Source organism: Nuphar pumila, chromosome 9 (assembly GCF_984573655.1).
Source record: "Nuphar pumila chromosome 9, dmNupPumi1.hap1.1, whole genome shotgun sequence".
NCBI classification, from domain to species: domain Eukaryota; kingdom Viridiplantae; phylum Streptophyta; class Magnoliopsida; order Nymphaeales; family Nymphaeaceae; genus Nuphar; species Nuphar pumila.
In genome coordinates this window covers 88,382,577-88,410,516 of record NC_143257.1, presented here as the reverse complement: position 1 = coordinate 88,410,516, position 27,940 = coordinate 88,382,577, and the positions used below count along the sequence as shown (strand labels likewise).

General features: G+C 38.9%; 1 protein-coding gene across 6 annotated transcripts; it reads left to right on the top strand.

Moving 5' to 3' along the window:
* The first annotated feature begins 327 nt into the window (after positions 1-327).
* On the top strand, positions 328-26,475 carry LOC149828680 (Small nuclear RNA activating complex (SNAPc), subunit SNAP43 protein). Of its 6 annotated transcripts, none has more exons than XM_090016932.1 (10): positions 328-566; positions 669-855; positions 7,993-8,052; positions 23,713-23,791; positions 23,877-24,003; positions 24,145-24,258; positions 25,445-25,643; positions 25,738-25,783; positions 25,884-25,959; positions 26,024-26,475. In XM_090016932.1, the coding sequence occupies exons 4-10, from the start codon at positions 23,735-23,737 to the stop codon at positions 26,221-26,223; spliced, it is 819 nt and encodes a 272-aa protein (XP_089873058.1). In that variant the 5' UTR covers positions 328-566; positions 669-855; positions 7,993-8,052; positions 23,713-23,734; the 3' UTR covers positions 26,224-26,475. The 6 variants fall into 6 exon arrangements, with proteins under 6 accessions (XP_089873058.1, XP_089873060.1, XP_089873063.1 ...); XM_090016937.1 differs by having other exon boundaries at positions 329-566; positions 26,035-26,234; XM_090016933.1 differs by having other exon boundaries at positions 344-566; positions 679-855.
* Positions 26,476-27,940: the final 1,465 nt, after the last annotated feature.

The window sequence follows — 27,940 nt, the reverse complement described above, 5'->3', positions numbered from 1 at the left end:
GCTGTGCTAACCCCAAGTGCCGGTGGATTCACCGCCACGTGCCGGCCAACTGCTCCTCCGCGGCTCCCTGCCTCCCCTCCCACCGCTTCACTTCCATACCAGTTGTGAGAGGCGTACGCCTCAGTATGCCTCAGTACCTGAGGCGTACGCCTCAGGCGAAGCGCAGACTCAACGCGCGCAGACTCAACGCCTCGCTTCGCCTCATTGCATTTAACAACCTTGGATAATACAAGTTCCCTGCGCCTTGGACAGGGTGTACCTAAGAAAAAGTTTGTGCAATAAAACGTGAAGACCTTTTTTATTGAAAAAACAAGGTTTTTCTGAATTTGCCCTTGTCATTTGAAACGCACACTCTCTCTCTGTACCATGCCCTCTCCCTCCTCTCTCTCCCCCTCTATCTTCCCGTCCCATGCCTAAACCCCTTTTCTCCGTCTCCCTCTGACCCACCAGCCTCCGCGCCGGCGACTTTATTCCCCCGCCTGTCTTCCTTCGGGTGGTAGAAAGAGAGCTCGAAGGCAGACGTCCACAGATTCCCGTGCCCCTCTTCTTCCTCTTCCTCTACCTAGGTAAGGTTTCCGATTTCTCATTTTTTCCCGTGTTTTCTTTATCTGTTTTACCAAATCTTAGACCCAAAATACGAAGATTGAATCGAACCCTATAAGTCATAGTTTTGTGCAGCGCATTAGGGTTCTGCCTCCGGTGACTCCCCTGGCGATCCGTCGAGCAAGAAAACCCAAGGATCCTACTTCCATTCGGCGGTCCGATATAGGTTCCACCTCCGATGCTTCTCTCTCTCTAAGAAACCCCAGGGTGACCAGTTTTTTTTCTGCGTCTGTGTGGAAGTCCTTTTCTAAGGTAAGCAAACCCTATTCCGACTCGTTTACCGGCATCCCTTCAATTCCCTAACAGCCCTGCGGCTGCTCCTCTGCTAAGACAAAGTGGCCATTCTCTTATAAGGTGAGGAATGTTGAGGCTAGTCTTCAGATCCGAGGAAGGTGCTGATTTTTCTTAGTAGTTTTGGTTTTAGGAGCTGAGGGTATTGGGACTTTTATGGTGTTTCTTGTTTTTTTTATATAAATTGGGCTTGTGGCTTCTGGTTTCAGTTTTTAATATATATATATATATATATATATATTGAGAGAGAGAGAGAGAGAGAGAGAGAGAGAGAGAGAGAGAGAGAGAGAGAGAGAGAGAGAGAGAGAGAGGGAGGTGGTTGAACATTAGGTGCTTGCTATACGTGCTTGATGGGTTTTTCAATTTTTTTTTGTTTTTTTTTAAATTCTGACCGTACATATGTGATATGTGTACTTGATTTTATAGGGATCAGCTCTTGAAGTGTTCCAGTCGGACACATGGTTGGGTTTTTATAAGGTTAAAAAAATCAACAGTCCAAAATCTTCGTAAATGTTTGAGGCTCCAAATATCATTTTTTTCGTCCAAAACACATGATCCAGGTGTGGGACCATGCCCAACACATTTATGGGGTCGGAACTGCAGAAAAAACCCCTGAAGTGCAGAGAAACCCATCAAGCACATATCACAAGCACCTAATGTTCAAGCACCTACACTCTACTACATATATAAATACATAGTAATGCTCAGGTGCTCCGGGAGTACCTACTCCCACGTACTAGAAATCATGGTTGTAGGTTGTATCTTCTCAATCAAACCTGATGGATGTACTCAACATAGTTTATTTGATAGGAATCATGCTTTGGATAATGTTTTTTGAACATAAAAATATGATTTTTTAAGTCATAAAATTTTGATACATTGTGAGCCATTGATTTTTAAGTATTAAAAAACATACATGGATGCTATAAGCACATATTCCAAAACTTGTTTTCTATAAATAATGCTTATAGATCATATCTATAGTGTCTGATCAACAAAAGAAGTTCAAGAAATTTGAAAATCTAAAACTTCAATTAAGTGGGAGTAGGTACTCTTGGAGCACCCTATCATTACCAATATATATATATATATATATATATATATATATATATATTTATATATTTGTTTTTTTGTGCAGTACTGGACCCTGGTTTTGTTGATCACTAGGATGGATATGTGTTATTGGTTGGGATTCATTAATGGTGTTCTTGGTGTTTCCTTTATTGATTGAAGGGGCCATTCTTTTATTTCTCCATTTTGTTTCATATTTGACTTTATTTGATAAGAAAATTATTGTGGGAGTCTTATGGGTTATTCATGCATATTTGGTCCTTTCTTTTCTTTCCTTTTCTTCTTCTCTATTTTGGTGGGATGTGTGGTCTATTTTTTGTTTTTATTTATCTGATCTCATGTTGTTCTTTTTGTCATATTTTTTGATGAAGAATTATTGTTGTAAATTTTTTTGGCCTGTATCTGATTTTTTTTGCGCTCATGGTGTTCTTTCTGTTAGAATTCTGATAATGAATTAGTATTGTGATTCTTTTTGCCAGTATATGATATTTCTAGTTTTGTCCTCCTGTTGCTCTTTCATTTTGGTTATTATGGGAGGATTTTTTTTTTCTTTTTTACAATATCTTTGAATACCAGCTTTTCTTAACCATCGCCACACACACTTACCATTGGTCTTTTTGCTTATTTTGTTTATCTTTTTTGTTATTCTTTTAGCAATTAATTTTTTTACTCTTCCTATATATTTGTTCTATAAGGTGCCCACCACCATTTTCAGTTATTGATTGATAGGTAGAACATGTTTTTTCCTTCAATTTTATGGTGTTTGTGGTCTTTGTGATTTGACTAGTTGTGTGAAGTAACTCTAGCCAAGGCACGAAATACAGAACTTACCAAGGCAAGATTCTTATGCTCTTTTGATCTATATGAATTAAACATGGTAATTTGAATGTGGGGATCTCATTCTTGTTAAAATATTGTCTCTCTTATATATATAATCCGATAAGGGTATTTATGTAAATTCACATGTTTTACGCATATTCTCATTTGAGAATATGTTGTATTTGTTTTTTATTTTCTTTTTTGTATTTCTTTTTTCCTCTTTTTTGTTCTTTTCCTCTCATTTAATGAGATGTCACATGGGGGGCCTCCAACACATAGGTTGGAGCACCCTCCAACGGCTACTTTTCTAACCGTTGGAGGGGCTCCAACATATTGGAGCCCCCCATTGCTCCAATGTAATATAAATAGGGGTGACCCCCTTGAGTTTCTTCAAGCTTTTGTAAAGCCCCTTTTGGTACCCAATATATTCAAGTTGATATTTTTTACTTTTGTGTATTTGTATCCGTGCCTTTGTGCACTTGTGAGAAGTTCTCCTTTTGTGCCTTTGTGCACACCTCGTGTTCCTAGCATTGCGTTTTTACACAAAATCTTTTTTTATAGAGATTTTCACATGGTATCAAGGCGAGGTCACTTGGAGAAAGAAATTGGTGCGGTTCTACACAAATATTGAGTACCTCGAAAAGCGTGCCTTCATCATTTTGGAAATTGGCGTGAAGACTCTTCATCCAATATTTTAGAAAATTACTACAAGTAAAATTTAAAATCTTATTGTGGTATCACGTGTGGGCCGGAAATATGGAAGCTCACATTAAAGGAAAAGGGCTTTGGGGTTACGTTCAAGGCTCGATTTCGGAACCGGAGCCTAAAATCACTTTGGTAGAAAGAGGGGAAATAAAAATTCTTGAGGGAGATGAACGAACCAAGGCTCTTGAAGAATATAGCAAAAAACATGAGGAGTGAGAAATGAAGAATTTTAAAATCTTGTCATGGATCTTCTCCTCCGTTGAGACGAGAATTAATGCCAATATTATAAAGTTCAAAAAGGCATCTCAAGCATGAGAGTATCCTGAAAAGATGTACACCTCTAGGGACTTGTCCCATAAGTATTATCTCCAAAAGAGAGCGTTAACTCTTTTCCAAGGAGAAATGACTATAAGGGAGTATTTTGCCGAACTCTCTTCCGTTTGGGATGAGCTTGCTATGCTCGAACCAAAGTGGAGTGGAGAGGTCATAGAACATCGTCATAAGCAATTAGAATAAGATCGTTTTTTTAATTTTTTGAATGGGCTAAGGCCCGAGTTCGAGCAAATTAGATCTTCTCTTCTATCCTTCTTCACCTCTCTTTCTCTAGAAGACGTCATTACAAAATTAAGTGGAGAGGAAACTCGGATGGGCATTAGCAAGCAAAGTTCAAGTGTTCTTGCAATACCCACAAATCAAGAAGAATGTGATGGGGTGAATGCGGTTTCTAGGCCTGGAAACAAATTGAGGACATATAAGCCTCCACATTTTAAAAATCAAAATCAAGGATCCAATGGAAGACAAGGCGAAAGAAGGGACTATAGCAAAATTGTGTCACTTTTGTAAGGAACCGGGACACATCAAACCGGTTTGTCCCAAATGAAAGAAATTATTGGCTATGGCTACCACATCCCAACCTCAAAAAGAAGGTGCATCTACTTCCACAAATGGAGCTCTATCTCTAAATCAAATTATGGAAGCTCTTCGACCTCTTCTTAAGGGAGCCATTTCCGGTGCCGTCATATCTACTCCTTCCCCTCCAGGTAAAACTTCTTGGCTTTTAAACTCGGGTGCTTCATTTCATATGTCTCCAAACATTTCTTCTCTTTCCGAATATTCTAAAAGTTTGTCACCATCTTTTGTTTCAACCACGGATGACACTTCTCTTGAAATTAAGGGAATTGAAAACTTTAAACTCAAAATTTCTTTATTCCCAAAATTAGATTTACACCTAAATTGAATTTGAACTTACTTTCCGTCTCTCAACCCTCGGACCTTGGATGTGACATTCAATTTTCATCTAATAAATGTTTAATACAGGATCACCGATCCGGGAAGTTGATTAGGGAAGGCTCTAGGAAGGAAGACTTGTACTATGTAGATTCTCTTCAAATCCCTAAAACCCCTTTTTGTAATGTGGCCCAATATAAAGACATAAATGTTTGGCATAAAAGGCTTGGTCATCCCAACATCACCAAGTTATCCTATTTGCATTTTATTAAATTTTTTTGTAAAAGTACTTTCTCTTGTAATGATTGTATTATTGAAAAAATAAGAAGTATGCCTTTTGAACAAAGATCTATGTTTACCACAAAACCTTTTGAAATTGTTTATTCGGATGTTTGGGGACCGACACCCGTCATATCCAAGGGAGACTTTGCCTATTATGTGATTTTTGTGGATGATTTTTCTCGATATTGTTGGATATATTTTCTTAAACATAAGCATGAAGTGTTTTCATGTTTTAAATCATATCATATGATAATTAAGAATCAATTTAATAGTAATTTAAAGATATTTAGGACCAGTGTTGTGAGAGGCGTACGCCTCAGTACCTGAAGCGTACGCCTCAGAGGCGAGGCACACGCTCAAGGTACTGAGGCGTGCTGTGATGCGCAAATTGCCTCTCATCAACCTCCAGAATCCCCTCCTTCATCCCCAAGTCTTCCTCCTCCGCCCGATTCGTCGGCTGTGCTAACCCCAAGTGCCGGTGGATCCACCGCCACGTGTCGGCCAACTGCTCCTCGGCCGCTCCCTGCCTCCCCTCCCACCGCTTCACTTCCATACCAGTTGTGAGAGGCGTACGCCTCAGTACCTGAGGCGTACGCCTCAGAGGCGAAGCGCAGGCTCAACGCCTCGCTTCGCCTCATCGCATTTAACAACCTTGTTTAGGACCGATTATGGAGGCGAATATCTTTTCAATGAATTTAAGAAATATCTTGAAGACTATGGTATTGTCCATCAAAGATCGTGTCCTAAGACCCCACAACAAAATGGATTAGCCGAAAGGAAGCATAAGCATATCATTGAAACCACTAGAACGCTTCTTATTTCCCAAAGTATTTCAAATTTTTTTTGGGCCGAAGCGACTCTTGCTTCAGTTTATCTTATTAATCGTCTTCCATCCAAAAATTTAGATAAAATCTCTCTTTTTGAAACTTTATATGAAAAAGAACCCGATTATAATAGATTGAGAGTTTTTGGTTGTAAGGGCTTTGTTCTTACAAATAAGAGTAATAAACTCTCACCTAAAGCCATTCCTTGTGCCTTTCTTGGCTACTCCGAAACCCAAAAAGGGTTTCGATGTTATGATACTAAAAATGATCAGTTATATGTCTCAAGGAATGTAACATTTTTGAAAAATGATAGTGGTTTTGAAAAGAATGAATCTCATTTAGAAAATGCCGACTATTCCTTTCTCTTTGATCTTTTATCTAAAGATGATGATATCTCTAGTGATGATGAATCAACATATAACAGTGACAATGAAGTGGTTGAAATCAACAATAACTCTAACCCTACTACCTCTCAAGAAGAAAATATAACTAGAGACCCTATCACCTATACTCATAGAGATAGACACACTTTTAGAAGTGCTATTGAGCAATGTAGTGAACCTAGCGAATCTATCTCTTCACATGATTCAAACCCTAGAAGAACCGAGAGAACTAGAAGAACTCCTTCTAGATTCGTGTTTTTTTATTCTTTCTCTCCTAAATATCGGGCTTGCTTAAGTGCATTCACTTATATTTTAAACTGAATTTTTTTGAAGATGCCAAACGATGTATTGAATGGAGAGAAACCATGGAGAGTGAACTCAAAGCCAAACGATGCCAAACGATGAAGATGCCAAACGATGTATGGAATTGAGGTTGCCTATTCTCACCGAGGCTATTTTCTGTCTCAAACTAAACTTGCTTGTGAGATTCTTGACAGATCAGGAATCACAGATGACAAGGTCTGCGAAACTCCTGAAATAGTAGGTTCAAAGTTGAAGATTGATGATGAGATTCTCCTAAAAGATCTCACACCTTACCGGCAACTAGTTGGATCTGTAACGTATCTCAACGTTACTAGGCCTGATATTTCTCATGCAGTATATGTTGCTAGTCAATTTCAACATGTACCTACTACAGTCCATATGAGTGCCATCCTTCGCATCATCAAATACATAAAAAGTACAGTAAATAAGGGAGTATTTCTATCTTCTCCTTCTGAATTAAGTTTAATTACTTATACTGATTCTGGTTGGGGAGGTGACCCAAATAATTGTCACTCCACCACTGTTTTTTTGTATTTTTTTAGGTGAATCATTAATCTCTTGGAGATGCAAGAAGCAACATAAAGTATCGCTTTCATCCACTGAAGTTGAGTATAGAGCCATGACATCTACCACTATTCTACCACTATGGAGATTGTTTGGATTCGTAGTTTGTTGGAAGATATGAATATTCAAGTTCAAGGGCCCACAAAATTATATTGTGATAATAAAAGTGCAATCTACATTGCCAAAAATCACACATTTCATGAGCGCACGAAGCATATCGAGATGGACTGCCACTATGTTCGTGAAGAATATTTAAGAAAAACCATTGAACTTCCTTATGTTACATCAGAATATCAACTGACAGACTTCTTCACCAAGGCGCTGTGTTCTCCAAGATTTAACTTCCTTCTTGGCAAACTTTCGGTTGTGTCACCCTAAGTTTGAGGGGGAGGGGTGTTAAAATATTGTCTCTTATATATATATATATTTATATATATATATATATATCTAACCCAATAAGGGTATTTATGTAAATTCACATATTTTACGCATATTCTCATTTGAGAATATGTTGTATTTGTTTTTTATTTTCTTTTTTGTAGTTCTCTTTTTCTCTTTTTTGTTCTTTTCCTCTCATTTAATGAGATGTCACATGGGGGGCCTCCAACACATAGGTTGGAGCACCCTCCAACGGTTACTTTTCTAACAGTTGGAGGGGCTCCAACATATGTATTGGAGCCCCCCCATTGCTCCAATGTAGTATAAATAGGGGTGACCCCCTTGAGCTTCTTCAAGCTTTTGTAAAGCCCCTTTTGGGACCCAATATATTCAAGTTGATATTTTTTACTTTTGTGCATTTGTATCCGTGTCTTTGTGCACACCTCGTGTTTCTAGCATTGTGTTTTTACACAAAATCTCTTTTTATAGAGATTTTCACAATTCTGTTATGTGTTATGCAGGAGGTCCAATCTGTTCTTAATCAGCTTGCTGCTGAACAATCAAGATGTTTCAAGCTTGAGGTTTGTGCTGGTCACATTTAGATTTTTTCCTGAATATATCACATCTAATGGTAGTTGCTTTAGATATAAGAAAAGGAGTCCCACATGTGACTAAAATATAAGTAGTATAAATAGAAAATTTAAATAGGCATGCAAAAACATATGTTACCTTGCATTTGTTTGATTGTTTTTTAAAAAGATATGCCACAAGATATTAGATATCAGTGATGATTGTTTAGAATATTAAAAATCGTTGGTGTTTAGGTTCAGTAGTTTCCAGCGATTGCCCACTATCCATCAATTATCTGTGGCACTCTTTGTGTTTATTTTATCTTTTGTGATTACAGTTTGATCAGATGTAACGATGCCAATCTCCACCAAAGATGAAATGTTTTTACTTGATTCACTAGAAAATAAGAAAATATTAGCCAATAGGTTTCATGGAAGATCATTTTTTCTTTTATGCATTTCTCAGCCATTGTTCATTAGAAGGGCCTCATCTTTCTGACTTGCTATTGAAAATTGGTTTCCTATCTGTGTAACATCTTTACCTGGAGCATCAAGCATATATTGCTAATCTTCAAAAACTAACGATCGATGTTGGAAATTATGGATTCTCTAGATTTCAGTAATCCAAGATAACTGTAGACATGAAATATGTTTTTTGCTATACAATTTTTATGTGATTGTATTTTAGCTATAATTATAATAGTTATGGTGAGAAAGTCATCTGCTAGAGGTTTAAAGACTCTGAAAAAAAGTATACTAAAAGATCTATTTGGGTTGAGTAGGTTGATGTTGGTGAGTTACTGCAAAAGCTACAATCCATGGAAATGTTGCAGAAAGAAGTGGAGCTGCTTTACAGGCACAATACAATCCATGGAAATGTTGCAGAAAGAAGTGGAGCTGCTTTACAGGCACAATTAGTCGACTAATCTTACACTTTTTTCGCTTTTCTTTAAGACTTAACATTATATGCAGGTGCAATGACTTGCTTGACAACAAATAAAAGAAGATATATAACCTATACGTTCTAGCCTTGCACACACTAAAGAACATCAGCTCCTATGCCACTGATCTTGTAAAAATTTAGTAGAAAATTTCAAGATAATTGTGTAGGAAATGAGTCGACTACATTTCTCAAGCCAGTGGTAAGCAATCACCTAGTTACTTTAGCTTCATGGACACTAAGCAGCATCCATCTGACAATTCAATTTTAAGTTCCAATGGAAAATACTGTTACAACCCGTGTTCCAAGAGACCCAGGATCCATGCTGTAAATCCTAGATGCCACCTCATGCCTAGGGGTGTCAATAGGTTGGTTTACTTGGACTTGACCCGGACCAAACTAAGGATGGCAATGGACCGGGGCGGGGGACAAGGTCTCCACCCCTGCCCCGTCTCAAAATCCGAACCTCCATCCCCGCACAGGGATGGATTTTAACCTCCACCTCTGCCTCCATCCCCGTTTCATGTCCTCCATCCCCGGTCCAAACGGGGGCGAGGCGGGGCACCCATTTCCCCTCGATTTAGTGTCATCCCTTAGAAGGATTGGGGATGGGGTGGGGCGGGGCAAGGCGGGGATCGAGCCGGGGATAGGGCGGGGCGGGGGAAAAGTCCATCCCCGTGCAGGGATGGATTTTAACCTTCATCCCTGCCTCCATCCCCATTTAATGCCCTTCATCCCTGGTCCAAACGAGGTGAGACGGGGCTTCGCTTTCCCCCGATCCACTGCCATCCCTAGACCAAACCCTATAGGGTGCGGGTATGGTGATAAATAAGAAGACCCAATTAAGACTCGGGTCCGGACCCAAAGGTCCGATTAATACATGGATCCAGGTATGGTTTATGAAATTTTATACCACACCCAGGCCCGACCCAAGTTCTAATTAAGAGCCTCAATTTTCAATGTAAAAATGATAAAAAAATATTATGTTAACGAGTAAGACTCGGGTCCGGACCCAAAGGTCCGATTAATACATGGATCCAGGTATGGTTTATGAAATTTTATACCACACCCAGGCCCGACCCAAGTTCTAATTAAGAGCCTCAATTTTCAATGTAAAAATGATAAAAAAATATTATGTTAACGAGTATGGTCCGGGCCTGGTTCATGTAGTTCTTATCAGGTCTGGGTATGGTTTCTCTTATGGTGGATTCGATTAGACCCAAGTCCGGACCTGATACCATACCCAAAAACCGGGTTCAGGTTTGGTTCCACCTGGGTCCGAACCAAACCCGACCCGTTGACACTTCATGCCCATAGGGGCGATTCCAGCTTGTATGGGGTCCATTATGTTGATGTGGAAGCTTATGTGGCTGAATATAATATAGAAAAGTCAATGAAAACATGTCCATACCAGAAGGGAGGAGAGCCTGACACACGTCCACATCAGAACCAGTGAGAACCACCCGATGGGGCCCACATGAGGGGCATCTAATTGGAGGAAGAGGGTAGGACATCCCCCCTCTCTAGATGTTTCTCAAGTTAATTAGGTAGAGTTTAATTATGTTTTCTTTCTTAATTAATTAAGACTTTTCATTAGACTAGAGGTCATGAAAGAGGTAGGACTCTAGAATCCTCTCTCTAGTTCTTGTTTTATAGTGACTTATGGATTGATTGTTGGATTCTATGTAGACAAAACCCCTGACTAGGCACTGACTAGTCCGCCCAGTTAGTCTAGGCATAAGTAAAATACCTAGGCTTTAAAATTCCTAGTTGGGTACCTTAAAAGATACCAATTTTTCCAACCGTCTAAGGCGCCTAGTTGGCGACTAAGCTGCCCCCGCCTAGACATGAGGGAAGTTTAGTCATTTATTATTATTATATATATTCTATTGTTTTTTTGTACATATATAATTATATATATATGCATGTGTTTGTGTGATTTGTTATGTGAAATGATGAAAACATGCTTATATATATCTGTTTGTGTTTTCCTGAAATAATGTTTAGTATTATGGATTATGTAATATGTTATTCATATATATCTCTATTATGCTTATGTGAGGCTAAAAGCATATTTTGTTGATTATATTGAATATGTTATGAATAATTGTATATATATGCGTGTATATAATTATATATGTATATTAATATATTTTGTGAAAGCATGTGTAATTTTGTACTTGTGTGATGAAAACATCTTATTAGTAAAAGAATTAAACATATTTTTATGTATATTTTGAGTACTTTTTTATATTCTAATTGGTGTACCGAAGAGTCTTACTAGTCCCGCCTAGTCTCGACTAGTCTTTTTAGGGGTTTACCAACTAGGCACCACCTAACGCTTTTGACTGCATAGGTTAGATTAAGACTTTACTCTAGACCTTCATGCTATAAATAAAGGTCTTGAGAACCCCTTTCGATTATGGATTAAATAAGATTAAATTGATTTTTTAAACCTCTCTTTCTAGATGTCCCTCTTTAGATGTCTCTCTCTCCCCTTCTTCTTCTTCTTCTTCTCTCTCTCATGTTTCTCTCTCCTCTCTGTGATCCACGTGAAGCTAAGCCTCCTTAGGCTGGTCCTTCATTCTTTCCAAGGGGCAAGCCCTTCTTGTACCTGTATCTTGGCTGTGGAGTGATCCCTAACTTGGAAACCGATTTAAGAGCTCTGTCAGCCGTTGTTCTGCTAACCAACCTTCCTTACAAACATGTCTCAGGTATTTATGCCAGTCCTTGGATCTTTATCATACCTTGGGACCAGTCCCTAACCTTTCCTAAAGCTGCCTAAGCCGTCTCGGCCAAGATCGCAGCCAAAGGAGCAGTGCAGTCCCATTTTTTGGGCTGTTTTGCCTTTTTTAATCTCATGCACATACCCTGACCACACCTGAATATGTAAACCCCTTTAAGACCTCTCTAGACCTGCTATACAACGCCTGGAAATGATCCCAACATTAGCTAAGACCCTACCCATGTTCGGGACCTGAAACATCAAAACTTCACTCTGTCGATTATGCAGAACGTGTAGTTTCGTCTGTTTCACCTTATCAACCACTCAAACGACCCAACCTGACCTCTTTGACCCCTAACACCTATATCAGACCCAACACATGCCCCTAGGTCCCTCCCTCCAGAAGCTTTGGACCATGTCCTTTCAGAACTTGACCAAAATTCCTTCTCGATTCACTTATTGATCCTAGTTTTGACCTACCCGATTTAGCTGTTCTGACCCAGTAGCTTCATGGACCTTCTAACGAGTCCCCATTAGAGACCTTAGACCCGTACCACATTGTGTCAACCGGGGTACACAACTCCAGACACGTCAGCCACAGGCCCAAATGGGCCAAAACCGCAGGCACAATCTTCTCACTTTCGTCAGGCTCCAAGTAAAATACCCGTCTGTTGCAAACCCGAGGCTCCCTTTAGGTCCAAGTTTCGAGCCGTCTATTTCGGTTCTTGGGGAGGATGCAACAAAGTGGTATCAGAGCGAAAAACATACCATGGAGGGATCTCAACCCCTCATGATAATAAATTCGAGGAGATTCGTCGGCATGCCGAAAATGCCCGAGTGATTATACAGCAAACCCAAGTTGAGGTATTTCTGTGAAGGCAAGAGAGCACTAACAAAACCAACCGCTTGGAGCGAATTGAAAGGGCTGTAAATGCCCTTGGAGATCGCTGAACACTCTCCACAAGCGAAGGCATGATACTGACCGGGGTGCTAACTTTAACGATGGCCGAAGGGGACACCCGACCGAACCGATTCTCGGGGGCCATCACATGAATTTGCTCGAGGCATGGGTAAGAAGCCTCGCCTTGAAGTCCCTACTTTTGCTGGTGAGAACGTGCATGAGTGAATCTTTAAACTCAAGCACTTCTTTACTTGCCATAACGTGCCTCTGGAGGCACGTGTTGCCTATCTAGAAGGCGTCGCCCTTCGATGGTACGAGTGACTTGACCTCGTACACGGGTAGTCCATACAAGTTGATTTTGAGGGCCGAATCACAGAGAGATTCGACATTTACGATAGTGGTCTTTGTAAGCATTAATCCTTGCATGACAGTTCTACGAAGTTGAATACCCCGTTGACAGACGCAGTGATTTCTCTCCCAACGTGGCCATCACCAAAGACACAATAGTGCACCACAGACCGAGAGCATGTCTAGTCAGACCAGACGCCACACCTGCTGAGAACACCCTAGTGCGCAGCAGGGCAACACCCCTATATGCAGCAGTGAACCAGCCCACCTATTCACCTGTTCGGAAATCAGGTAGTGAGTTGACATTGTCGGAGGAAGAACCGACTACTGTTGAGGGGCGCCGAGGTGGAATCGCCTCACAACCTCCCCTATGACACTCACGAGTCGGGGTGGCCAATCAACCCAACAACTCGATGGGCCAAGTCGATCCGGCCCGCCATGGGTTGGGTTTGGGCCATGATTTTAGGCCCGGGCCCGTTAGGTACCAGGTTGAAACCCTGCCTGTTATATACTTGGGCCGGGCTTGGGTTGGCCGACAGGCTACTGGGTCGACCCGATGGGCCTGCATTATTTTTTTTTTAATAATATAAATTTTTTAAAAATTAACTATTACATAGTAAATTGGATAACTATTATTATTTACCTAATTAGTTGCGTGGGAACTTGCTATTTATTAATTATTACTATTTACCTAATTAGTTGCACTAATTAGGAATTAGTTGCATGGAAACTTGCTATTCTCTCATTAACCCATAATTTCATTCAAGCACTTATGCATTTTAAGATTGGGCCAAGCCGGGGCGGACAGGACTCGCTTCACATTGACCCAACCAATGGGCCAAGCCATGGGCTTCTCTTTAAACCTGAGCCTGTTAAGAACTAGGCCAAAACCCTGCCCATTAACCGGCCCGGCCCGGTCAACAGCCTGATCGACCCGATGCATTAGCGGACCGAGCCAGCCTGATGCCCACCCCTACTCACGAGCGTGACAACACCAAATTCGGTGCAGATCCATGGTGAGGTGTAACTATAAGGTGGACACGCTTGTTGCTATGGGCAACACCCATAGTTTTGTTCGAGAAAATGTTACCAGGGCCCATTACAAAGAGCACCTTGAATTCAATCCTATGGTCGGGGCTGAGACACAATGTAAAGGTATTGAGGTATGCTTAGATGCGGTTGTGAAGCCCCAAGGTGCGAGCCTTATGCCAGATTCATATCAGGTTCCCACCTTTGAAGTCCGTGTGAAGTTCAGAGTCCATGTGGTATTTGATCAAGGAGGAAATCAACATCAAGAGTGCCGCTTCCTTGAGGAAGTTCCTACTATCATCTTGGAACTCTGCCCCTGCATATCGCGAGTTAGCAAACAAGCTAAGCTCGTTACATGTGGTGCTAAGGATTGTTATGAGATCTGTTGTGCAGTCAATCAAAGACTCGTTTGACCTTGGTGGAACAACAAATTAGAGGGCCGTGGTCTCTACTTTGGGAGCAAAGTGGTGCAACGTGGTGGTCTGTTAAGACCCGATTTCTATGAGATGCCCCAGGATCCGCACTCCAAATCCTAGATGCCACCTTATGCTCATATGGGGTGATTCCAGCTTGCGTGTGAGGTCCATTATGTTGATGTGAAAGCTTATGTGGCTGAATATAGTGTGAAAAAGTCAATGGACAGATGTCTATACCAGAAGGAAGGAGAGCACACATGTCCACATTAGAACCAACTATAGCCACCCAGTGGGGCTCACATGGGGGACGCCTAATTGGAGGAACAGGGTGGGATGTACCCCCTCTCTAGATGTTTCTCAAGTTAATTAGATATAATCTAATTAGGTTTTCTTTATTAATTAATTAGGACTTTTAATTAGAGTAGGGGTCATGATAGAGGTAGGACTCTAGAATCCTCTCTCTAGTCTAGTTCTTGTTTCATAGTAGGACTCTTTTGTAGCTCATGGATTAGTTGTTGGATTATGACTTTGCTCTAGACCTTCATGCTATAAATAAAGGTCTGGAAAACCCTTTTGGATTATAGATTGAATTGATTTTCTAAACCTCTCTCTCTAGACGTCTCTCTCCTTACGTTTCTCTCTTTCTCCTCTGTGATCCACGTGAAACCAAGCCTCCCTAGGTTGGTCCTTCGTCTCTTTCAAGGGCCCAAACTCTTCTTCTACCTACATCTTCGCTGTGGAGTGATCCTTACCTTGAAAACTGACGTAAGAACCTGTCAGCTGTGATTCTGTTGATCAACCTTCCTTACGAACGTGTCTCAGGTATTTATACCGCTCCCTGAATCTCTATCATACCTTAAGACCAGTCTCTAACCTTTTCTAAAGCCGCCTAAGCCTTCTCGGCCAAGATCGCACCCGAAAGAGCAATGCAGTCCCGTTCTTCATGCTATTTTGCCTTTGATAATCTCCTGCATATACCTTGACCACGCTTGAATGTGTAGACTTCTTTAAGACCTCCTTGGAACTGATCCCATCCTTAGCTAAGACCTTACCCACGTTCGGGACCCGAAACACCAAAACCACACCCTACTGATTCGACAAAACGTGTAGTTTCACCTATTTGTCCTCATCAGCCTTGCCAACGACTCCACCTGACCTCTTTGACCCTTAGCACCTATATCAGACCCCAACACACACTCTTAGGTCCTTCAGAAGCTCTGGAGTAGGTCCTTTCAGATCTGGACCGGAATCCTTTCCTGATTCGCGTACTGGGCCTAGTTTTGACCTCTCTGACTTAGCCATTTTGACCTAGTAGCTTCACGTACCTCTTAACTGTCACCATTAGTGGCTTTAGACCCCTACTACATCATGTCAACCAATGTATAACTTCCCAGACACGTCAGCTATAAGCCCAAACAAAGGAGCCGAAACTGCAGACACGATCCTCTCACTTCTGTTGGGCTCTAACTAGAATTCTTGTCTGTTGCCGGCCCGATGCTCCCTTGAGGTCCAAGTTTCTGGTTCTTGTGGAGGGTGTAATAGATACCCTCAAGCTAAAAATATGATGTTCTAAGTAAGCAACAATTAGGGAAAATCTCAATCAACAATTGTATTTCAAATTACAAGGATAATAGGTATCACCACTGTAGTTTTTTTTTAACACATTCTACAAAATCTCCCCCATGTTCAGCAAACACCTTGACCTACCACAAAATCTCCGCCACATTCAACACATGATTACAAAAACTTTTTTGACGTGCAAAATATGCTAAACTCATAACATAAAATAAAAAGTGACATAGTGGTACCTTCACGATTGGGACATAAGGGGTAGAAAGGAGATGATCAACAATTTATATGTTATGCCAAAACAAAATAACTTTAAAATCACAAAGGTGCAAACTCACAAGTACAAAAGCCTATAATGGGCCAAATACAAAGAGCCACTAGGGGCCAACACACAATCTCTCAAAGGAGAGCAACCAACACTTAAAAGTAATAAGAATCTTTATTTCAATATGCTTGGCAACAAACACGATTAATATAAGAGAGGGAGTGGCCTATATATAGGCATTCCCATGCATAAAGGGGCTCGCCCAACTATACTATTTCTAGACGTTGGGGTTGGCCCAACTGCTAGTTGGACCTGCTCCCAATCATCTGCTACATAAAAAAAGAAAACAAAAACACAAAAAATTGAAATAGAGAAACTTGTCTGTCCTCATTGGATTGACACCTATTACAACATGAAATAATTGAAATACCCTCGATGGGTATTTCAATTTACATACACAGTGAACTATATATATATATATATATATATGACATATATACAATGCATTTTAACATCCCCTCAAACTTACGCTATGATCACCGAAAGTTTGTCAAGAAGAAAAGAAATTCGAGGTGGTAGAAGCACTTTGGTGAAGAAGTTTGCTATGTAACATAAGGTAGGGTGATGATCTGCCTCAAAATTCACGCACATAGTGGCAATCCATTTCTATACGTTTGGTTCTTTCATAAATGTATTATTGCCAGCTATGTATATTGCACTCTTGTTATTTAGCTATTGCATGGTACTCGGCTTCAGTGGATGATAATGATACTTTTTGTTGTTTTTTGCACTTTCACGACACTAGAGAATCACCTACAGAAACACAAAAAACATTAGTTGTGCATCGATCATTTGGATCTCCTCCCCAATTTGAGTCATTTTGCCAATAATACAATCCTCATAATAAAATTTTCCATTACAAAATTTGTTTAAATGAGGTAGATGAAATAATTTTGACAAACTAGGATATCCCAATCTTTGGTGCCATAAAGCTAAATTTACATTTTGAACATTATAACAAAAATTGCTTTGTAGAAGAAGAAGACAATCCATGTAGTAGAGGGATCCTTCTCTATAGCCTTCCCCAATCTGCTTCTCGGATGCACAAGATATTTTTTGGATGAGAAGGCGATACTACACCCAGGGTCAGTGATTTGTGAAACAGACAAAAGATTTAAATTTAGTTTTGGGACAAGTCTAACTGTTAGAATAGAGAATTTTGAAGTGTTTACAAAATTTTCAATGCTTTTAATACTAAGAGAGAAACTGTTGGCGGTAAAAACATTGTTTGATGTTGAATTAGTGCAACATTCAAAAAGTAAAGAAGAATGTGGAGTCATATGAAATGAGGGTCTAGAATCCAAAAGTCACAAAACCTTATTGAGAGGTGATGATGTAGAGACCGCGACACTAGAGAGAGAAATTCTTGATTAGTAGACAAATGTTCTTCATGATTTGAGAGAATAGGGTTCCAATAGATTTAAGTGAGACGCTCCCATGGTTGCCACTTTTTTTTCTTATCTTCTTTTGAACTTGGGACAAAATAGCCTAATATGGCCCGGTTCTCCACAATTATGACAAGTCAACATAGTTCTTTTTTTGTTGTCATTATATCTAGGCTTCCTATTGTAAGACTTTGAAAAATGAGATGGTTTGTAAACATTCGTATTGGCCCCGGTCTTGAGATGGCCAACACATTATCCTTTCTCCTTAGATTCAGATATATAGATTTAATTCTTGTCTTCTCCATGTATACTTGAGCCAAAACTTCATGTAAGGGAAGACAATTTTCCCTATGGATAATATTGATATGAACTTGTTTAAATTCACGTCTAAGTCCTCTAAAAAATTGGAATAGTTGTTTATCATGCTTGTATTTCTTCCATTCTTGAGCATCATTTGGAGTCTCCCATCTAGGCTCAAGTTTAACCAATTGATTCCAAAGCCTCTTGAGGTTACTATAGTATTCCTCACGGTCTTATCACCTTGTTTGCAATTATGCACCTTATTTTTGAGATCCCATTTATATGCCACGTCATTTTAGATATATGTTTGTTTAACATATTCCCAAGCCTCATCAACTCTTTCAAATTCAAGAATATCGGAGCAAGTTTCCTCATGCATACTAAAGAGGGAAAGAACCTTGGTATGACCTCACTCTTTATAAGTTTTTTTTGTAATCAATCTAAAGGCTTTCTTCTTTTGATCCACCATCAACTTCAATAACCAATTTTGTGAGAATTGGTTGTGGCTCCAATGCGGATCCATCAACAAAATGCCATAGGTCTTTACCCATGAGGATTCTTTTCACCGCTGCGGCTCATATGTTGTAGTTTTCCCCATCAAATTTGATGAGAACCACCGTTACAATTTCTTTATCGGCCATAGTGGAGGAAAGAATGAGAAGAAAAAAGAAAAAAAACTAGGGAAAAGTGTTGAAGAAGTTTGATGGCGTGTTTTCCAAGGCAATGAACCAATGCGCCACTATTCTCACGAATCTTCTCTTAAGTTTTGGCCCAAGAGCACTAAAGGTTCAGATACCAAGCAACAAGTGCACAAATACGATGCAACAAAGTGGCTACAAAGGTGCACACTCACAAGTACGAAAGCCTCTAATGGGCCAAATACAACGAGCCACTAAGAGACAATACACAATCTCTCAAAGGAGAGTAATCAACACTTAAAAATAATAAGAATCTTTATTTCAATATGCTTGGCAACAAGCATGAGTGCCTTTATATAGGCACTCCATGCATAAACCATCATTTGTTACATCAAAAACAAAAAGAAAACAAAAAAACAAAAAAACTGAAATAGAGAAACTCGTCAATCCCTAGTGGACTGACACCTATTACAACATGAAATGACACACACACACACACACACACACACACACACACATATATACAAATGGCATATACAAAATATATTTTAACAGTTTTGACCCACCCGATTAGCCGTTCTTACTTGGTACCTTCACGTACCTCCTAAACCGTCACCATTAGAGGCCTTAGACCCCTACCACATCGGGTCAACCACGGTACAACCTTCCGGACATGTCAGCTACAAGCCCAAAGGAGCTGAAACCGCATACATGATCCTCTTGCTTCTGTCGGGTTCCAACTAGAATACCTATCTGTTGCCAGCCCGATGCTGCCTCTAGGTCCAAGTTCCGAGCCATCTAATCTGGTTCTTGTGGAGGGTGCAATAGATACCCTCAGGCTAAAAATATGATGTTCTAAATAAGCAACAATTAGGGAAAATCTCAATCAACAATTGTATTTCAAATTACAAGGATAATAGGTATCACCACAGTAGATTTTTTTTTTAACACATTCTACAAAATCTCCCCCCCACATTCAGTAAACACCTTGACCTACCACAAAATCTCTGCCACATTCAACACATGATTACAAAAACTTTTTGGCATGTTGTAAAAGCAACACTGAACTGGCTAAAGCACAAACACTAAGCCACAGAATCATAACCTATACATCATGAAGCAAATGAGTTAATTCTTTAAGGTTTTGATGCACAAAATATGCTAAACTCATAACATAAAATAAGAAGCGACATAGTGGTACCTTCACGATTGGGAGATAAGGAGCAGAAAGGAGCTTATCTACAATTTATATGTTATGCCAAAACAAAATAACTTAAAAATGAAGTGCATCCTGCTATCTCAAATTACACCCTTATACGACTAATAACAAAAAGCATACAAACAAATAAACAATGAGTCAAGCTTTCAGTATACTGTTGCAGCCACGTTGAAGGGGCCTACATCCTACCCGAGTAGACACGATGAGTAACAGGTCCTATGTGTTGCTTCTCTTGCAAATTGTCACTGGGGTATAGGTGCGGGTACGGGTACAAGTACCGAGGGTACGACATGGCAATTCCAAAAAATATGGGTACGAAAACAACTATATATATATCATAGTCACCTATATCGTTTTAGGTATTATCTCGGCGATGATATTTCTTGGAGAGATTTTCAAAAGTTGAAAAATATCGAGAGTTTAAAAAATTGGAAAAGTATAAATGACAACAAAAAAGATAAGAAAATAATAAGCTTTGCATTATTTTTCTTCCAAAATATAAAAAAACACGTTTTAAAGGTTTTAAAATATAAAAGAAACAAAAAATAGGAAATGCAAACTTAAAATCAAAAAAGTTTTTCCCAAAAATATCATGATATTATCATGATAATATATATTTTGTCTTCTAACGATATTTGAAAATATCGCAAGATATTCCCTTTAATATCGACTACCTTAAAATAACAGTATTTCTTGCGATATTTTCAACTATCATTGATATTGGTGACAATGATATATATTTATATTAAATATCACATAAATACAAAATAGACTGAATATAATATTATATACTGAATATATATATATATATATTATATCTAAAATATATTATATACTGAAAGTATAATATAATATAATATAATATATGTCACGCAAATTGGCATGTTTGGTACCCATACTCGTGTCGACATGGGTACGCCACCACCTAAAGTGGCATGTCTTGGTAACATAGCTTGCAAACAAAAGTTACGTAGGAGAAGTGAAGGGGCTACCTTAGGCAATGACTCTACTAACACATCCACTCCTTCCCCATTGGGTAAAACAATCAAAGAAAACACAAAAAAATGAGAAATTGTAAACCTTAACAAGGAAGATGAAGAGAAAGAAGAGAAAAGGGGCACAGGAATTTGTTGTTTGCCCTCGCGTTCTCTTTCGGACCCAAAGGAAGACAGGCAGGGAATTTTCATTCACCGGCACAGAGGCTGGTGGGCCAGAGGGAGATGGACGGGGAGAGAGAGGGAGAGGGAGAGGGAGAGGGAGAAAAGGGGTTTAGGGCATGTGATGGGAAGAGTAAGAGAGGGGGAGGAGAGAGAGAGGGCGAGGGACGTGAAAAGGGGTGTGACTTTGGATCGTCTGATCATAATGGGTAGGTTTGGCATGTTTTTTGGTCGATAGATTTTCATTTCTCTCTCTTATATATAGAGAGAGAGATAGAGAGAGAGGTGTAATTTGAAAAGAAAAGGTATATAGCGGTTCTAAAAGGCTTTTGGGCATATACATGATGTGTGATAGCCCATTCAACACCTTCCACCTGTCCACTGATACACTCGTTCTTGTATATATATGGGAAAATATATGGTGATTCTATACCATGATACCATATGGTTAGGGCTAATCAACGATCCAGTCCAGATCCATATTCGGATTTAGATTCAGATTGTATGAATCAGGTCGGGAACAAAATAGGGGTCCAATCGATCCGATCCGATCCGTAAAACAATGGTAATCGATCCGACTCGATCCCAAAAAAATGGGACTGGGTTCTAATCGGTTCGGTATTGAGTCTTGCTCGATTATAAATATTATATATATGTATAAATAGAGTAAAAATACAATTTTACACTTTGAGTGACACATTGCATAATTTGCATTTAAAAAGCCATTTGGTAAAATTGTAAATTCTAACCATTTAACAGGCTTTTGTACAATTTCCAAATGAACCACCCATTTTCACCCAAATGTGTATAGATTTATTTTCTTTTAGGGTTTCTAGCTGTAGCTGCCTCTTGCCTGGTGTTCTCTTCTCCCTCATCACCATTTGCCACCATCGTCCGCTGATTCGCCACCGACCCCTATTGTCGGTTCAACATCTCCATCGAGGCTTCCCCATTTGGCCTTCTTTCCTCTTTCTCGTCTCTACACAAGAGTATACTGTTTCTAAGTTTAAATCTAAAGGAAAGAAGGAAGGAAAGGAAGGAAGGGTGGAAGAAATGGGTAAGCATCTCCAACCTCTATCCTCTATTGCAATTCGCAAATTCTATTTAATTTTTTTCCGAAAAAAATTCTATTGTGAATTTGTAATTTTGGAAGGAAAGAAAGGAAAGAAAGGAAAGGAAGGAAATTATGTGTTTTATGTTTGAAATTTAGATGTGATTTTGGAAGGAAAGAAAGGGAATGAAGGGAATTATATGTTTTGTTTTGAATTAGTCGTGATGGAATGAATGAAATCATGAAGGGATTTTGGTGTTTTATTTTGCTTGTATAATTTGAGTCTTAAATTGGTTTAAACATATTTGGAGTCCTACATAATTTCTTTGCTTGTTTTCTTGCCTTCTTGGTATTCAATTAGTGGTTTCTTGCTATTTTGCTTTTATGCTTGTATGCTTGGTGTTAATTTGAGTCTTAAATAATGTTTCTTTTCTTTTCTTTTTTCTATTCTGGATTTTGATATTTAATGCAAATTGCTTGTTATATTGATGTCTTTGTTTTTCATTTATTTTCTTGAAAATCTTTCACACATTGTGTGTTTGCTTGATTATATCACATGTTTATATTTATACTTGCATGTGTCCATAATTATAGATTGTCAATCAAGAAGTGATTATCAATCGACTTCCCTGTGGGTCTTCACAACCCACAGTTGAAGGTGAGTCTATGTGACATAGATTACAAAACTAGTATAAGGTTTTATTGTTGTTGATATTACTATGCTGATGACGGGATATCAAGGGATTTCTAAGATTGGATTTCACTAGAAATCTCAACCAGTGAAAGAGCTGTGTAAGATCAAGCAAGGTAACAACTTTGGAATGAGACAACGAGAAACTATAAAAAGCCTTTAGAAAATCTGTTATATCAAGGGATTGCAGAGAAGATTGGATTTCACTAGAAGTCTCAACCAATGAAAGAGCTTGCGAGGGAACAACTTTGGAATGGGAACAATGAGAAGCTGCAAAAAGCCTTTAGAATAGATTGGGGAAGACCACTTGTGGATTAGATAGATAATAGGCATTATGAGAGTTAGCTTTTTGTATTATATGTTCTCTTCGTTCAGTTATATATGATGATGATAGTTGCATTCTAAAAGACTTTGATGGGCTTTATTTAGTGATGGATATTGTTGATAGACCTTTTTTTATTATGAAAATACATGCCTTAGATGTTTGTTTTTTATAAATATGTATGTGTGAGTATTTGTGTGTGAAAGAGAGGAAAACAGAGTATATTGAAATCATTCTTACTAAAAAGTAACATAACTATTTTCATAAAAAAAAAAGAACACATGAAGCCAAGTTAAATTGAAACAACAAATTTGGATGACAAGGTTATCTACAAGTTAGCTGGCTATTATCCAACAGCAAATCCAGGTTTTCTTAAAACCAGGCTTTTCTATCTGTCATCCAAATGTACCCTTACAAAACTCTCTCTCTTTCTTTTGCCAAAACTCTTCTCGAATTAGGGTATATGAGGTCATGAGTTCCTTCTCTTGAATAAAAACTTAGCAAACCATGGTAAAAAGGGAGCTCATACGGGTTCAGATCTTGTGACCTCTTTTCTTTCATTAAAAGAAATCTTTCTTATTATATGCGAATTGGCTTGCTGATAATGTCTTCTATGTGTGAATTTAATTAAGATTGTATGTTTACTTGATCTTTAGGCAAAGTTGAAAAGGTGTCACAATGGACCTTTCTCCTTTTAAGAAAGATATCGACGAGCTCTTGGATGAATTCTCTGGGGTATGTTTTCGAGTTTGCTACTTTAATTTCTTATGATCCATTTATCACTGTGAAACTTAGATCTTTTCAAATCAATTGATTGCAGCAAAATGCCATAACACTGGCTGAAATGAAGAAGATCTGGTTCTCACGAAAGTTTTCTTTCATTTATGAGGCCAAGCCTGCTACCAATTTGGCACTTTTTATGCAAGCTCTGTATGCCCACACAATCTGTATGCTGCTGTAAAATGAGATTTGATTAAGATTTTTACTTTTTTCCTGCATTAGCATCATTAAGTTTGTATGGCTTAAAAAAATATGAAGCTTTGTCTTTTTTGAATTTTGAATCAAGACTTTCTCTTCCTTTGTTATAGCTCATATGCTATCTGGAGGTTCTCTATCTCAAAGATGGGGGGCATTATACTGTCTCTATTATCTTTATGAGACACAACCATTCAATCCAGCTTTCAAAATCTATCTCTCACTGGGTATGTCCTCTCTCTCATTTATTGACTTTATTGCATTCTTTGGAATATGTTTATATAACATCTTCCAATAGGCAAAGTTGGTATTTTTAAAATGAAGGAGCAGCTTACCTTCATTATGGCTTTGACATATAAGCAGGAATGATGGACTATCTGGCTTTACCTAACTCAACGCAAGTCAATGGTCAGAAATTAATCTGGGATGTGATTATCTGGAAATATATGAAATGCTGGTTCATGGGTGGTGATGCTAATTCTAAGCATTGCTTGTGGTGTAAACGATAGCTAGGCATATTGCTTCCATCCTCTAGATTTCTCAAGGTGTATGAAGTATCATGTTTGATGCTTGGAGCGGAACGACAAGGACTATTGAGGATAATCCTGATTACACATAAGATGAAAGAAAGTTGAAGAATAAAGAAAATGATTATTTGTGGAGTTCCCTTTATTTTGTGCAACCTAGAATGGTGACTTGTTTCTGATGACTGTTCTAAGACTTTTTTTGTGCAACCTAGCTTATTCCCACTTTTTTTTTCTTCTGTTAGAAAACTAGTAAAGTCCTAATTATAGAAACTTAAAGTACTTAAGCTTTATCAATGAGATGTCTTGGTTAAATTTGATCTATCAGATATCTTTCTTTTGGTGATGTGTTTCTGATGACAGTGTTCTAAGACTCATGCAGCATCACATGCTTCCATCGTGGTAGCAAGGGGCATGAGTAAACCCTCTTATTTTTACCATGGGAAATTTGCTCATTATCCCTACACCATATTTGAACTGCATATGTAATGGATGAGAAGGATTCATGGATCTCTTGTTTAGTTTTTTTTAATGGTTTTACGGCTCTCTCATTTAGCAGATCTGTGGCATCATTCAAGCCATTCAGGTGTTATGTATATGTTCTATATCTTATGGCCGACTCAGGTCCTCTTCTGAAGTTTCCCATGTTTCTTTTCTTTAACGTTTTTTGCTAACTGCAAGTTCTGTGTTCATACCCTTGTCTTTTGTATTTTCTTCATGTACACTAGTTGATTTTTCTGGTTTATCGTTCCTTCTATTTTTGTGCTTCCATCTGTTACAGCAAAATTGCTTCTTATAATGCTGTCCATACGTGAAGCATCTACTTAATGTACCATAAAGGTTTTGAGGCATCTCATGCCTGACCATTTATTTCTCTTTCATTACGCAGGTGAGCTAAAGAAGCTCAGGGCCCTTGTCCATGATGCGATAATAAATGATGTTAAAGATGTGCCTGTTTTAGTTAGGAGGATACTTTCGAGAAACATGTTCCTGTTTGGTTTTGTTGATAAGAATGATGGTTCCGTATCAGAGAGGATTGGTGAAGTCATGAAGCTGCAGAATGCGCAACTGCGAGTTGCCTGTGACAAGTATGGTAACAACTCAATGTGGATTGAATTCTTAATGAGTTTAGTTGTTGTAGCTTGTTGTACCCTAAGCTTACATGTCACTTTGATCAAGCAGGTTGTTGTCAAAAACTAAGGTTGAGGAGTATATGGACATGAATATTGTAAGCATCATTGTTTGCTACTCCCTAATTGATTGCCTATTTGCTTGCTGTTTTGTTTAATTTTCCATTTTCTAAATTTTGCTTCTTTGTTCTGACAAAGGGTACAGCATTGGACCTAGATGAGCTGAAGAAAATCTCAAAAGAATATGCTAGTGCAAAAAAGCTAGCAATTGATGGTACTCTCTCTCTCTCTTTCTCTCTCTCTCTCTCTGGTATTCATCACTTTGTGCCAATATGAAGCGGCTGGAAAGACCGTGCCAATTGGAGATATAAAGCATATAGCAGACGGAGATCTGGTTGGGGATGGCGTTGAGAAGATTGCAGGCAACTGGGAGATCCAAAAGCAACAACTGTATCAACAAACAGGCATAGAAATCCAGAAAGAAGATGCAGGAAACAATGATTTTGATCTGGAGTTGGGGCGCTTGTTAGCAGACTAAACTACTAGTTCATGTGAGCACATGAACCAAGTCAGACTCACTTTTTCTTAGACTCCTAATATATGAAAAATCCAGTTACTGGGCAATCTATCGATTTATTCTTATTCAGATCAAGCATCTGATTATTAGTTCTAAGGTGGTCTGCTTCACTTGTATATAACATGGGTGTTCTTGCTAGACTAAGCAAACCGGTCTTATAGTTTTTTGTGAATAACATATATGATTTATTTTAAGATGAATATTTTAGTTTTAGTGGTGTCCTAAAAAGTGGTTACTTTTTAATTTTGTAGATTCGCCATTCGTTGAACTTTGAATAATGTTCTTGTGCTTGTTTGTGAAAGAAAATCCTTGTGTTGGTGTGCGAGTCTGATGGTCTTGGTAATCTTATTCATTCAAATAACAAGGGAAACCACTGGTTGTTAAGATTGCTTCTGGGGTTCTGGATTCTGCCTTATTTTGATAAGCAAGTTAGGATCAGGCAATCCCCAAGGGGTTTTGTGTAGTGGGATGGGGCCTAGGCCGCTAGGCGGGTGGTCTAGGTCCAAATTGCATGAGCGTCACCTTTTGTGCAAGCTGAAGTTTGATGACTCCCTGTGGGCGAAGGGTAAGCCCTCAGAGTTTTACGCTACCAGGACAGTGACATTAAGTACGGCAGGAAGAGCCAGTCCAAGTATGTCTGATCCTGGAGCGGTTTCTCGGAGTAAATAAAACAATAAAAAATAAAAATTTAGGATTAGCAGTGCACAACGATTTACATCTCTATTCATCAACTAGGAAAGGAAACCTGTGGTGGTTTATCCTTCCACGATCTAAATCCAACAATGAATCCCATCGGAGCCAATATGGCAGCAACATAATTGCAAAAATGGATTAACCTATGTTTCTGGCCTCCTTGGGGTTTGATGGTAGGGGTAAACTTCTCTTAAAATAGAGAAACTCTCTTTTTGGGTGGGCTTCATGCGCCATCAAATGCACCCTTTTTCTCTCCTAAATTTCTGTTTTAGAGGAGTATATCTCCTCAAAAAGTGGGGGAGAAAAAGTCGCTGCATACCCCCACATCAACTTTTTTTCCCTGGTAAACTTATCTCTAAGGGCAGATTTGACTGTGCTGATAAAGTTATCAGAAAATAACCCTACTCTATGGAAAATATGACATGTTTTAAAAAATGCTGTGTAATTTCTGCTATTCTCCAAATGTCCAAAATCTCAAATACCCAAATTCACTATGACCCTTTTAACCCTCGCATGTGTGGAACTGGCAAACTTCACACGATATATTGCTTCGCGCCTCGGGTAATGCAAACAACCACTTAAAAAGAGTTTTGCATATTTTTTCTTGCGAACATCATGAAGGTCACATAAAATTTATTTGTGAACTTTCTGTTAATCTCAAACTTTGAAACATCACACATATGTCACGAAGTTCGCAAATAAATTTATGTGAACCTCGTTTTACTCTCAATCTTCGAAACATCGCAAAAAACTCATGAAAGTTCACACATATTTCATGAAGTTCGCAAATAATTTATTTGCGAACTTCGTAAGTATAAAAAATGGAACTCTACAGTCTAGAATTTTTAGGGTTATTTGTGGTCTCCAACCAGTGGCCCTCAACCGGCTTCCCGACGATGACTTTTCAACAACTATTCTGGCGGGACTTTGTCTTCAAGTATTCCAGAATCTTCAATGGCATTTTTTTGGTAAGCACATATTTAAC

Excerpts from the sequence above, each read along its gene's own strand:
- LOC149828680 (XM_090016934.1), top strand. The coding sequence starts at position 23,735 with ATGGACCTTTCTCCTTTTAAGAAAGATATCGACGAGCTCTTGGATGAA. Across the intron at positions 23,792-23,876 it reads TCTTGGATGAATTCTCTGGG|CAAAATGCCATAACACTGGC; the intron begins GTATGTTTTCGA and ends AATTGATTGCAG. Across the intron at positions 24,259-25,444 it reads CAAAATCTATCTCTCACTGG|GTGAGCTAAAGAAGCTCAGG; the intron begins GTATGTCCTCTC and ends TTCATTACGCAG.